This window comes from Brachyhypopomus gauderio, chromosome 1, assembly GCF_052324685.1.
Source record: "Brachyhypopomus gauderio isolate BG-103 chromosome 1, BGAUD_0.2, whole genome shotgun sequence".
NCBI classification, from domain to species: domain Eukaryota; kingdom Metazoa; phylum Chordata; class Actinopteri; order Gymnotiformes; family Hypopomidae; genus Brachyhypopomus; species Brachyhypopomus gauderio.
In genome coordinates, this window is record NC_135211.1 from 14,608,118 (window position 1) to 14,621,748 (window position 13,631).

At 41.0% G+C, this 13,631-nt stretch overlaps 1 protein-coding gene and 1 long non-coding RNA gene across 2 annotated transcripts in view; both read left to right on the forward strand.

Annotated features, from left to right (window-relative positions):
• Positions 1 to 805: 805 nt before the first annotated feature.
• LOC143509567 (uncharacterized) lies at positions 806 to 5,595 on the forward strand. Its single transcript, XR_013129712.1, has 3 exons — positions 806 to 967; positions 1,800 to 4,704; positions 4,919 to 5,595. It is a non-coding gene; the product is annotated as an uncharacterized LOC143509567 (long non-coding RNA).
• Positions 5,596 to 12,053: 6,458 nt separating this feature from the next.
• The window catches only part of smad3a (SMAD family member 3a), a 28,273-nt gene continuing 26,695 nt past the window's right edge, over positions 12,054 to 13,631 (forward strand). Inside the window, exon 1 of the mRNA XM_076998439.1 lies at positions 12,054 to 12,468. Coding sequence (XP_076854554.1) covers positions 12,266 to 12,468 — 203 coding nt within the window. The 5' untranslated portion in view covers positions 12,054 to 12,265. The remainder of the gene's footprint in view (positions 12,469 to 13,631) is intronic.

Below are 13,631 nucleotides of genomic sequence, written 5' to 3' on the forward strand. Positions count from 1 at the left end.
TCTGTATGTAAATGCAATAGAACATTATAAACTACTAGTAAATTACTATTAACCTCCAAACTACAGAAAGGTACCAGCCTCCATTAAAATTCATTAAGGCATCCATCCCCAGCACAGGAGAAACTGCAGAACAGGATGGCAGTGCTCCAGTTCAGGTGTGCGTCAGGTCATTCAGAAGTCATTCAGAGGGATTGTGTTTATAGCACAGACTTTTACTAATGTCTTGGTGACACCACTTATCATACCTGCAAGCCCCACCCGTTGAACCATTCTCAGAACGAACACCCAATGGGTAAGGTCCCTCCCCCTACAGACATCCTAGGTACTGACTTATGTCTTCTCTCCCTGCAAACACACCTAATGAAAAGAGAACTGCAAAAAAATACCGCTCTCACTTAATCACCTGAGAGGTGATTTCTGTTTCTCAGTTGTCCTTGGCCATATAACCATCAGGATCGTAGGACTTTAAATCCACAAACATGATACAGTTTCTGAGAAGGATATGTAGATCTCTGTGTGCATTATGTCCTTGGTGTATGCATGTATTGGTGTTCATTCTTAAACCAGGCTCTGTTTTGTTTCTTTAAGCACTATGTCTGTCAGCCACTGTGGTAATTATAGAGAGACAGAGAGACTGGGCCGGGACAGCCCTTGCTTTCAACAGCTCCCAACCGCAACACTCCTCTGGCTCGGGGCTTGAAAGTCAGCCAAGAACATTTCTCTTCCCTCATGCTATTCTCTCAGCCTCTTTCTCTCTGTGTCTCTCGGTCTCCCTCACCCACTCTCAATCTCTCTGACTTACAACCCAAAAGCATTTGCCTTCAAGTTTAGAGTAACTATTCTGTCAGTGAAGACACTGCTTCCTTGGCATGTTTGCTGTTCCAGGATATTTCTCTTTCGTCGCATGATTCTGAATAATAACACTTGCACAGGTCTGGGTTGGAGTATGCGTACAAATATGATTGTAGTAAGTCCAAATTTTGTACTTTATGTTGGCAGTATGCTTTCAGCATGCCTTGTCAATACCTTAGCCATGGGCCGGGGCGATCAATATTGGCGGCCAGTGAACCTAGCAGAGCTCCGGTACACTGCCTCATCATTGATTAGTCCTAACTGATACAAACATAGCTGAGAAAACCCAGAAACTTTGGTGTTGCTTCTCGTTTACGAATAGTTGCTCCAGCCTTACTAACTAGTCTCACTCCTCCTCGTTGAGTCCTGTCCTCCAGCCTGGGTTAATGGAATCTGCTCCTTTACTGTGGCACAGGCATAAACTTAGTAATTCCCTCTTTCTCGTTCTCGCTCTCATTTTATATAAGCATGCAATGAAGCTAGTGCATTCATAATTGTTTGGGTGTGAAAAATGTGAAGGGTGTGTGTGTGTGTGTGTGTATTAATTACAGCCTGAGCCCTCACAGATGAGCCTGACAGACAGTTCTAATGGACTGCGAGAAAGATCTGATATCAGGGAAACCCCTTTTCCTGAAAGAAAAATCTGACACTACAAGATCAACTGAAAAGCAAATATTTTAACCACTTTATCAAACCATTTACCATGGCTTTAAGATTTCTGGATCATTTGAATCATACTGAGCTCTGTGGTGTATTGAAAATGCACATTTTCATTTGCATGCTTCTCTATATCTAGATTTCCTGCGTAACAAAATTGATTAAAATATTTTAAGAACAGCTGACAAAAGATTAGAGGACAGATAGGAGTGCATCCTCTCTCTCTCTCTCTCTCTCTCTCTCTCTCTCTCTCTCTCTCTCTCTCTCTCTCTCTCTCTTTCTCTCTCCAGGAGGATCGGATGTTCCTGAGTCTTTAGGAGGGCAGTTGGTCGGCAGACGGACTGGCTCCACGCGAGACTAGGCATCCGCATGCAGCCAGACATTTTCTCATCTGCTTTACTCTCATTGTGCTCAACTGAGCATGTTTGTGGATGCCAACCTTTTGCATACACATGCCTACACTCACTCACACACACACACACACACACACACACACACACACACACACACACACACACACACACACACACACACACACACACACACACACACACACACAAATACACAATAATATTTAAACATCCATATCCATTACAAAATGATAAAACAAAACATAACTTCTCTGCACGGTTTGTCATGTATGAAGATACTGTTTGATCTGAAGTGTACCATGAGAGATAAGCTTTAAATTGAATGCTTATCATAGCCATACGAGAGCCATGTTAATAAGCGAGACAAAATTATTGCATTATTGAGACAGAAATATTATTCTATTAATTTGGGGCTGTATGTGTATTCTGTATATATTTGTTCACAAATACTGGCCAGCTGTGAGCAAACGCTATGACAAAAATTTGTCAGTTTTTTTTTTTTTTTTTTTTGCATTCAATATAGAATAGAATAGAATAAAATAGAATAATTTATTGTCATTGCATATGGTACAACAAAATTCCGAGTGGTTCCTCTCAAAGACAGCACACGTACATAAAACAACATATATCCATAAAACATTCAACAGATCTAAGAGCATGTACTGTATATACACATGTCCACACATACATACATAAATACTTGTTTGCCCACATGTACATAATTTAAAGCAGTAGCAGCAGTATGGTTGGTGGTACTAAATTACCAGAGAGAATAGCAGAGGTGGGGACTCGAGTCACATGACTTGGACTCGAGTCAGACTCGAGTCATTAATATTAAGACTTTTGACTTGACTTGAAAAAATATTCAGAGACTTAGACTTGACTTGGACTTTTACACCAATAACTTGGGACTTGAATTGGACTTGAACCTGTTTACTTGCAAAGACTTGATTTTTTTTTACACCAAATCTAAATTTTAAAACGCATATTAATATTTATAAAGTGCGCCCCATTAATTTCATTTCCGTCCTTCTGACGCAGACCAGTCCTCTGCTTTTCCATACTCTGTACGTGTGTGTGCATGAGCTGCAGCACAACCAATCAAATGGGGGGTTGGCGAACGTAAATTTTTACCGGGCGGGGTGTAAAATGGACACAAATTAAGTATTATATCGCGATCGATCGATCGCCAGGGGTTGGTGCCAGAGCGAACTAGTAACTCATTGAATCATAGATGTGGATCAGAGGTAAATAAACTAGATTTTTTTCCGTCGTGAGAAATCGGACGTGTGGCGTGAGAGCGTGTGAAGACGGTCAAATGCGTGTGTCTCACGCTCAATGCGTGAGAGTTGGCAACCCTGGGTTCTGTATCTGAACTCGGGGAAGAGAGCCTCTCTCTGTCACCATCATAATATCCAGTTCTATCTCAGCATGGATTGTGTATTTGAAGACATCTACGTCGAGAAAAAAATATATTGACAAAAGTGGAGCGAGTTTTCAGCTATGGGGACATCATTCATCGTGCACAAATGACATACAGACTTTTGGCCAGGAAATGCAATGCAGAATAGTTTACTGAAATGTCTAAAGTTGCAGATTCCTGTTAATTGTTCAGTTCTTATATTTGTTTGTCTTGTGTCACTCACACATGTTCTCCAAGAAACCAGATAAGAGAAGAGAGGGAAAATGCTGTTATGGTTCTTTGTATTGTACTGTGAAAATATCAGCACTTTTTATTTGAACATGGAGTTCTACTTATGACTTTTTCACAGAATATTTATTTCTGGAAAATTGTAGTTTAAAGTATGAATATTTTTGCAGCTAAGTTTAACAAATTGAACTGTGCAATAAAGAGGTGTAATTTTAATTTTTTTTAATACTTCGTGTTTTCAGTTGCACATGTTTTATCAAGATTTGAGGAGAATACAGATTTTAAAAAGAACGCATGTCTATTATTTACATTTAAAATATACCTGCAACATTGGTAAAAAAAAAAAAAAAAAAAGACTCGAAAGGACTTGAAATTCCAAGTTTCAGACTTGGGACTTGACTTGACTGATGCCTGTCTTGACTCGAGACTTGACTTGACTTGAGTGTCTTTGCTTGAGACTTGACTCGGGACTTGAGGTATAAAGACTTGGACTTACTTGAGACTTGCAAAACACTGACTTGGTCCCACCTCTGGAGAATAGTGCAATATAAAAGTAAATGAGTTTTTAAGATTTTGGGTATGCTAAGGGAGTGATGGATGACACAGCTCTGGAAAAGAAGCTGTTCCTCTGCCTGTTAGTCCTATTGTCCTGTATCTCTATCCTGACGGTAGAGGAACAAAAAAATGGTGTCCTTCTTTTGTAATGTTGCTGGCTTGTCTCTGCAGGTGACCAGCATACACTACGTCCAGATTCAGGAGTGGACATCCCATGATCCTCTGCGCTGTCCTCACAGGTCCAGGTGCGATCAGCTGTGATGTGGAGCCCAGGGTTCTTGATATTGCTCACCCACTTTGCCTCATCTCCATGTATATATTCTTTTAATTGTTCTGTAGTCAGTAATGACCTCTTTAGTTTTGGTGGCATTATGACCACGTTGTCATCAGCATATTTCACAAGTGTTGGAGGGATGGATGGGAGTACACGACTGAGCACACAGCCCTGTGGTGTGCCAATGTTTAAAATGATTGTGGAGAGTTTAGCTACCAGTTTATGAGGGATTATTGTATTAAACACAGAGCTATAATAGCATCCTGACATAAGTACCAGATTGCTCCAGGTGAGACAAGCCCGTATGGAGTGCAATGGAGACAGCATCCTCTGTGGAACAGAAGGTTTGTCTAAATTGTTTGGTATACTGTTACCAATGTGTTTCTGGATGAGTCTATCAAAGCATTTAGTAATGACAGGAGTCAGAGCAACTGGTCAACAATTGCAAGTCAGGTTGCAAAATTATCCCTGCTAATTGGTCTGCACATGACTTCAGTGTCCTCATAAGTAGTTGATTCGTTTCTACTTTTCTTACTTTTAACTAATTTTGTTTTACAGAATGACGGAGACATTCTAAGAGAACTTTACAATTAGCGGAAAACGGTTTCCTCCGGAAGTCACAAACTTCAGCACGTTTTCGTTATATTCAGTGCCTGCTGCCACCTAGTGGTAACTTGATAAACGTTTTCTGTGTAATGACCTTCGTCTAGTCTGGAAGAACAGGACAATCGTTGGCATCAGCATCTGGCTTCCAGCCACACATCTATAGTCAATATTTCCCTGAAAGAAACACGAGATGTCAATGCTTACTGGAGCTCAGCAACCTCATATGTTTTCTTTTGCGTTTTCTGCTCCCATTCACGAAAACTTGGACAGAAGCCTAAATAGTTAAGTGATACACTGGTGATTTATAACCATGCAGAAGGTCTATTGTTTAATCTGTTAAATTATGCTAGCAGATGCTGTAAATGTTTCCACAAAATCTAAACACTTACTAATCATGATGAACATACTGGGGCTCCTAACTTGAGAGTTGTTACTCTGTTAGATCCAGAGTCCTCGGAAAGAAATCGGCAGCTGTGAAAGTTTTAATTTTTTGTGTGTGTGCATGCAAATTAGTCCAACTTTAATATTATGACAAGTTAATGTCACAGTTTTCTTTTCTAGGAATTGGAAAAGGTCTCGGCGAATATAATACTGACTCGTTTAGATGTTACACTTATACATTTAGCAAATGCTCCTATCCAAATAAATATTGATCCGTATGGCAGATCGTGTGATCTGTGGAATGACTACATCTGTTGTGCGGCTAACACCTGTTGCACCAGGTGAGTGACAGGAAGTGAAGCTGTTTTTGTCTCACCTGTATCCAATTAGCACTTCTGTGAGTGTTAATCTGATGTGTGTGAAACTAAGACAGCGGCCTATATTTTCTTATGCTGTGTCACACATAACAACCATAGTAGCATACAAATAGCGCTTCAAATAGGTAATTATTGTCATTGTCGTACATCCCTTCAAAAAGCTTACCAACACTGTCTAACACCTGTAATTGACACACTGGACCAAGTAGCAAACAGCACTCATGCAAGCAATGTACAAACACTATATCCCAAACCCATAAAGTTAGCACAAACCCTGATTGTTTATTAATGACCTTTACCTAATAAGAGACTACATTCACCAACCTAAATTTTTAAGCTACAAGAACGAACAAATGCATAAATAAATACATACATTTATTTTCCTCTAAAGTGTAGTTTTTATTGCATATATCTTTCATGAAACGAATAATGTAGATGTCACTTCACTAATACAGCCCAAAATATACTAGCAAGAAGATTATTGTTCTGTATACCATGTCATGGAGAAGCAAGGTATTCACTTTTGATATTGTTTACGTTGACCTTTTAATAATTGCATATATTTAAAGTCAGACACGAGCAGTCGCTTGGATGCAACACTTTATTAGTGCATTTCAGAAGTTCTCTCATTTAAAGCTGACACAGCATGTAATTATGTAGTTCATGCATATGCCTTTACTGAAGTCCAATCTAAAACCATGTTATTAAATTCTAAATACATTCATTTGCACATCACCAGAGCCTGCATATTCGAGGAAAACTGCTGTTTTGTGCTGTATGATTATAAATAAAAAGGCACCAATTTCATAATTCAGTCATATGCAGTTCACTCCTGATCGTGATGCTATACCACTCAGGAGATGTTGTCAATGAGATGTCATGTTTGGATTTTTCTACTGTGGCTCAGTTATTTCCTCAAATTAGTGTTTTAGTTATCCGAGTTTGTACAGTTTAATTATTCATAAATTGTAGGATCTTTGTTAAAGTGTGTTGACCCTGGTCACAGTCCTAGTGCAATGACATCAGAAGGTCAGCACTAGGTCAGCACTCCAGCCAGGTAGATAAGGGGTGGTTAAAAGTGTGAAGAAATAGACTACATGTAGAAATTTCACTTTGAAAGAAAGAAGTATGACATGAAAACGTGGAACACGATTCACAAAGCAATATAGCAAAGGTATTATTTTAACTTGCATAACTGTACTGTAGACTCCACATAACTGAACTATGGACATTTCCTTGTGTACTAACTAGTTTTGACCACAAGAGGGACCTACTCGATTTATTACATTGCTTATCTCAAAAGAAACACCGACATCCAGATTTTCTGTCCTTTAGCACACTACCCCAGTGTAAATACGCCTATAACTTCAAGTGTGCTCCAGTAAGCATCTTAAATTTGAAAAGGATTGCTCAACTGAGATAGTGCCAAGTGTCTATATATGAATGTGTATGTGTGTGATTTGAGTCAGCACACGGTAATCCCTGTGATTTTCCTCACTCTATTTTCCCACTGTATACTCGGTAAACCCTATGATCTGACTCGTGGGGTAAAACTACCACGTATCACCTGCTGGTACCTGCTGATTCCCTACCCTGTGTACACAGTAACGTATGAATCAGCCCTGTGGAGTAGAGCAATGCAATGACGTTACACGTCAGCGACAAGAGGTTCTGTGTCGGCTGTGCACTCAGTGACCCAAACGTGGCCATTTCTACTCATCTGGCAGGAATAATACACACAATATGAACGCAGTGAGATAGAGCACCAGCACCCACACAGACTTCCCTGGAGACATCAGCCTTCCAGGAAGCAGCGACAGACGGCTGTGAGCTATCGCGTCGCCAACAGTGAGCAAATGCGCAAACAACGGAGTTATTCATTTCTAAGGTGGTTGAATATAAGGTGTGAGGTTTTGACAAAAGTAAGACTTTTTTTTCATAAGGCTAAACAATGACGTGAACCAGTTGGCTTCATGTCAGCCCATTGCCTCATCTGAAACTTATAAATGTCTAGATAAAGTCTTCCACTTCCTACTGTTGTACAAATCAATTTTAATACATTTAACACATGCCCAATTCACTTGACTTAAAGGTAGTAATTTTTAAAATAAATTTCTAAACAGATTTAGAAAACCCTTTTCCAATTTCCATAGTGAAATCAGGCAGTGATAGGTCGACTTGATTATAGCCAGCCATTCTCTCAGACTCTAAGCAGCATGTGTGTTGTGTATGTCATGTTTGCTGGCTCTGTGTATGAGTGTGTGTGTGTGTGTGTGTGTGTGTGTGTGTGTGTGTGTGTGTGTGTGTGTGTGTGTGTGTGTGTGTGTGCAAAGTGAGTGGTGGGGGGGACAACTTATCCTGTGGTAGATTTGGACTTGTGCGAGCTTCAGCAGGATTGATGGCCTTGGACCGAGAAAATATGACTTTATATTGCTTGTGACTGCCAAGAAAGCTTCAGGATACGCTGTCTTGAGGCTGCCATAACTCTTCACTCCGCACCCCATCTCAACTGTTCCATAAACCAGCCTTAATGACACCCTACCAAGCTGGCGAGATCCCGGGCTCCTTCATAAAGGTGTATGCATATAAGCAGGTTCTGGCAACACAGCCTGTGCCCTTCACACCTGTCTATTGCAACATGCTGGCACAGTCTTCTCATGTCAGAACATATTTCCATAAACAGGACAGCTTTATGACGGTTCTCTCTTTTTGCTGTGAGAAAGGTAACTGATCACACATTACATACACACAAAAAGAAATCTAAATTTGTCTAAAGTATTCAATTAAAAGCTAAAATTAGGTTAAAACTCTGGCTATTAAAGACCACTGTTAATTCAACACTTGGCAATTTACTGCTGAGGGCAATAGTTAAACAGTAAACAGTGTTTAAATGGTTAAAAAAGTCTGTCCCCAGGTTCTAATTCTAAGAACTATAGCTATTATTGGCTTTTGGAAGTGGATAGCCCCACATTTATAGGTTGTAAAGACATGTTAGTGGGGAAAAATAAATACCAGTTTTAGGGGAAGTGTTAATAGATTACACCCACCCCAGAGCCTTACCACCTTGCAATCTGTGTTGCTCCAGTGTTCAGCCAATCGGACACTCACATCCTCTTATTCCTGCCTCACATTTCTGTGTGGGAGCCCAGCTGATCCACATCTCCATTCATCCTTCCCTCCACCCTCTCCCTCCACCAGACCTTCTCTCCAGGGTCCAGGTATCCACAATGGCCTTATCACCAAACATTTTGTACATGGTCATTACCCATACCCATTGCCTTTTGTATGGAACACATACACGTACGTCTGAAATCCTCCCACTTTTTTCCCAGATCTGTCTGCTGGATCCCATCTGCCCCCCTGCCACCTCCCCCACCCCCACATGTGCACATATGCACACACACACACAGACACATACACATATAGACACTCACACACACACTGAGCAGCTGTCCCAGAGCTTGAACCCTAAGGGAACAAACAGGTGCTGAGTTTGTACTGGTTTTTGCAGTCAGACAGCACATGGCAGAATTCATAGTTGTAGTCCATCCACACACATACACCCACCCACCCACACACACACTCACACACATACACACAAACACACACCCACACACACACACAGACATGTACACAGGAGAATGTTACTTTTTAGTTTTCCTCCACTGAAATTTGATTGCTTAAACAGACCAGGACGTAATGTTTTGGTAATAAGACATTTATAGAAAAGTCCACAGAAACATTTTAAGTCAACAGTAGGAATTAGGATTACAAAAAGGGGTAAATTACCTTTGCAGCTATTGACAGTAAAAGAATATTTCACCTCCATTGGTCGTCATGAAATTTACAACACCATGATTGCTTTCATTACTTGGTTTCTGAAAAGTCTCATCCTAATGTGAAACAGAACTCTGAACAGTTCTTTTGCAGTGGGAATGTCTCTGTGTGGCATATTTTAGGTTCTATTGACAGTTACCATGTGGGCTGGGGAAAAAAAGAAGAGAAAAAGCAGGCAGGAAGAGATGAGAAAATACACACTGACTACACACTCACGGCTCTCTAAAATAGCTGAAAGGAAGGGCTTTGGCCTGGAGCGAGCTTTAACAGCTTCACGCTGCTGCATTTAGAGAGCAGCATGCACTATCAGAGAGGGGAAGAGAATCTTTCAAAATGTGTCCCTATTCAGTGTCCAGTCTCCAGTTCCTCACTGATTCCAAATCAGCTTCAGTTTATTTGTTAATGAGTTTATGGAGGGAGATGTGTTTGAATGGAGCAGGCTGTATTAGAGCCCAGGGGTTCTGTTTCTCACGGGTTTGGAGTGTACGAGTGGAGAGATAGCTCATCTGTGTTGAGTCTTCTTATGATGAGTCATATTGTCTGTAGGTGATGATTCATCAAAGTGATATTGACTCAGGGTTTTTTTTTTTTTGTTTGTTTTTTTTATCTTAATTTTGTTGTGGCAGTTTTCAGTCACAAAACTCTGTGGTAGTGATAGAGCTGAATAATGTTTGGCAAAATGGCAAGGGTAAATCATTTCACATATGATATTGGAGAGGGTAACATCAGAGTGGCATCAAATGTTTTGCAATATACAAACATTTAGCATTTGCCATTAATATTTGAAAAAAATCTAAATAAAACTACAAAAAAATCAACCATACCCAGCACAAGGTACCAGATTGTACATGAAGACCTGAATAAAGTGTGTGAAGCGTGATTGCAGATGAAGTAAAGACCATGATCATGCAAATACACAGGACCCTACTCTCAGCCCTCCAGAGCTTTGTGTCAGCTTGTTTGCATTTTAGGGGTAACATCTGACATCTGGCCCTCTCTTGCACACTTCTTTAGTTTGCACTCTGACCCTAGCCCCCACTGATATATGGTTGAGCGACAGAATGTGTGTGTGTGTGTGTGTGTGTGTGTGTGTGTGTGAGAGAGAGAGAGAGAGAGAGAGAGAGAAAGAGGAGAGAGAGAGAGAGAGAGAGAGAGAGAGAACTAGGAAAAGAGACAAAGAGTTAGATTTCCATTTACTCAGTACAGGAACTCGTCCTTGTGAATGTATGTTTCCATATTCTTTACTGACTCCCTGCAGTGGAACCCTTCGTGGCTACACTCTTTCATATAGATGCTGGTCCACATCCTACTTTCATCACGGATGTGATGTGTTCATTTAGCATGTCCAGGGACTAGCACAGCACTGTGATCTTTGCAGTTTCAATTCATGTATACTTCTCTGTTTTAAATGCTACAGAAGACTTTATTGGCTTCAAAATGATCAGCTCCGGAACAGAGAAACGTGGCTTAGCTAGATAACAAGTAGGATTACAACTTCCCACAACTTACCGTTGTTTGCTGGCGAGCTTGGGTAGTTTCTTCACACGTATGGGGGTGGCACCCCTCACACCCACTCATTCACCTAAAAAAGCAGCTCAGACCAAACCCTACGACTGACGGATATCCGATGAATTAATATATGGTTATTCTGTCCACTGAGACGTCCTATTTAATTATGCACTTGCGTGTAGAACTAATAGCCTGCGGTAAAGGGAGGGGAGACACTTAATTACCTTTCCGGCAGAATTTGAATTTCGCCGTCTCCTTTCCTCTGAGTCATTTTAATTGCAGCGATTGTCCAGCCTTTACAAGTGTTTTCAATTGAGAAGGAAACAGGGCAATAAAGCGGTATAATAGACCCCTACACCCAGAACAACCCACTCCCTCACTCTCACTGGGCCAGCGAGGCACTTCGAAAAGGACTGTATTTGTTTTTTGACCCAGATACGTTTCCTGGCATTAAACATATAGTTTGTCGAAACATAACTAAGCAGAATAGTTTTACACATTACATGAACTTGTAAGAAGGAAATGTTTCATTTCGTTTACTTCGTAAATTAATTCCTATTGAGATTCGAATTTTTAAGTTAGCGTTAGAAATTGTGGTTTTCATATGCAGTCTGCAGAAGACGACTATTTGTAAAGCATACGATGAAACTTGATAAACTAACTGTGCTACTGTTCCCTGCATTTGTCTATTGTAAATCTGAGAACTAGTAATGGGTTATTTGCATTAGAAGCAGACTCAGCTGCAGACGTCAGAGGGGACCGCATTACAGCACTGCAGCGGAAGATTATAAACTTGAGCATACTTGCGCTTTTGTTACTCATATACAATAAAAGAAACTAGTTCTTCAGATGTCAAATATGTAGAATCTTACACGTATTTTTAAAGCAGATAGCAAATGTATTGTTTATAAGATAAAAAATACTGATGGGACAGGGTGGACTATGTTTCTCTGCGGAGTAATATAGACCCCGTGCTAATCGTGTTACGCGGGATATGCATGCAGAGACATCGTAAACGCAGACACGTCTGTTTGCCCAAGTCGGAATATTCTGTCTCGCTTATTTCGCATGTAGACCTAGTTTGTGAATTTAATTTATCTTCTTGTCGTTGATGCATTTTGTCTTTGACCTGTAACACATCTCCCCCTTTGTGTAAAAGTACGCACAGAGGAAAAAATACCCAAAGTTAGCTAACATGTCAATTTTACCTTTCACTCCCCCTATTGTGAAAAGACTTTTGGGGTGGAAAAAGGGCGAACAAAATGGACAGGAGGAAAAGTGGTGCGAAAAGGCGGTCAAAAGTCTTGTGAAGAAACTGAAGAAGACGGGACAGTTGGACGAACTGGAGAAAGCCGTCACGACTCAGAATATCAGCACGAAGTGTATCACAATACCGCGGTGAGTGGCTGCGCCTCAGAAACGTGCCCGTGGGGGGTTGTAGCGGACCTGGCACTTTGTTTTCACACTTGCTTCACCTTCACTTTTGGCCTTTCTTGTATACCGATTTTGAGAGCAGTCAGTTTGACAGAGTCAGAAACCAGGAGACGCTGTCCCAGTGGCTAGACAACTGTCTTTTTCAGCCATGCCTTAAGAGAGTAACGCCATTCAAGTAATGCTATTTGAGTGTCTGTGTATTCAGTATATGAATTTCATGACTATCAAGAGTCTTGTCTGTTTTCGTTATTGTCAGGGTGGCACAGACAAGCCTAAACGCCACAGCCTGTTTACACATACTGAGCTATCATTTCCATCTAGGAAACTTAAGCAGACCCGAGGATGTCGAAATTGCCAGCGTACTGCTCATGGTCGGATGCACAACCACACTGCACGCTTGCGGTCCAGAGATGCCAGTTTTAAGACAAGATCCCCACAGTGCCCCAGCCTTTCCCTGCTTGTAGTGTGTTGCCTCATAATGTTATATAACACGACCTTAATCTCTCGCACTTAAGCTACTGTGCAGTGTGTGTGTGTGTGTGTGTGTGTGTGTGTGTGTGGTTGCGGTTGCATTATTGATGAAAACGCGCAGCTAACTAGTCAGGTTTTAAATTGTCCTATCCACCCACGAGAATGGGAGGTTGCATTTTATATCGCATAAACTGTTTACTTGAATTCGTTGCCCTGCGTTTTACTGGATGATCTTGTTTTGTCACTGTAGGAGATGCTGACCAACCACCATCAGGTGTTCGAGTCCGGGACACTATCACAGAAGTTTACCAGCATTATACTATTATACTGTTTCGTCTTATTCCGTATAGTGTTTGCACATCAATCTTCTGCCATCCGTTTGTATTTGTCACACCATCTCTCCTTTAGAAGGGTCAAAATGGGAGTCCTTTGGCCATGTCACAATGCACACAGGGCTTCATCCACTGCGTTTTTGGCCGAGGGTTCTTTACTTTGGCCCAGTAGTGTACAGTTAATTTCAACTTCAAATTCCCACCCAACACAAACTTACACCTATGCTTTGGCCACTTTGAAAGTAGGCCTAAATCAGGCCTAAAATGCGTGTTCAGGCTGGTAGATTTCTGTCCGCAGGAGATATTCCAGCTTTGGAGCGGAGC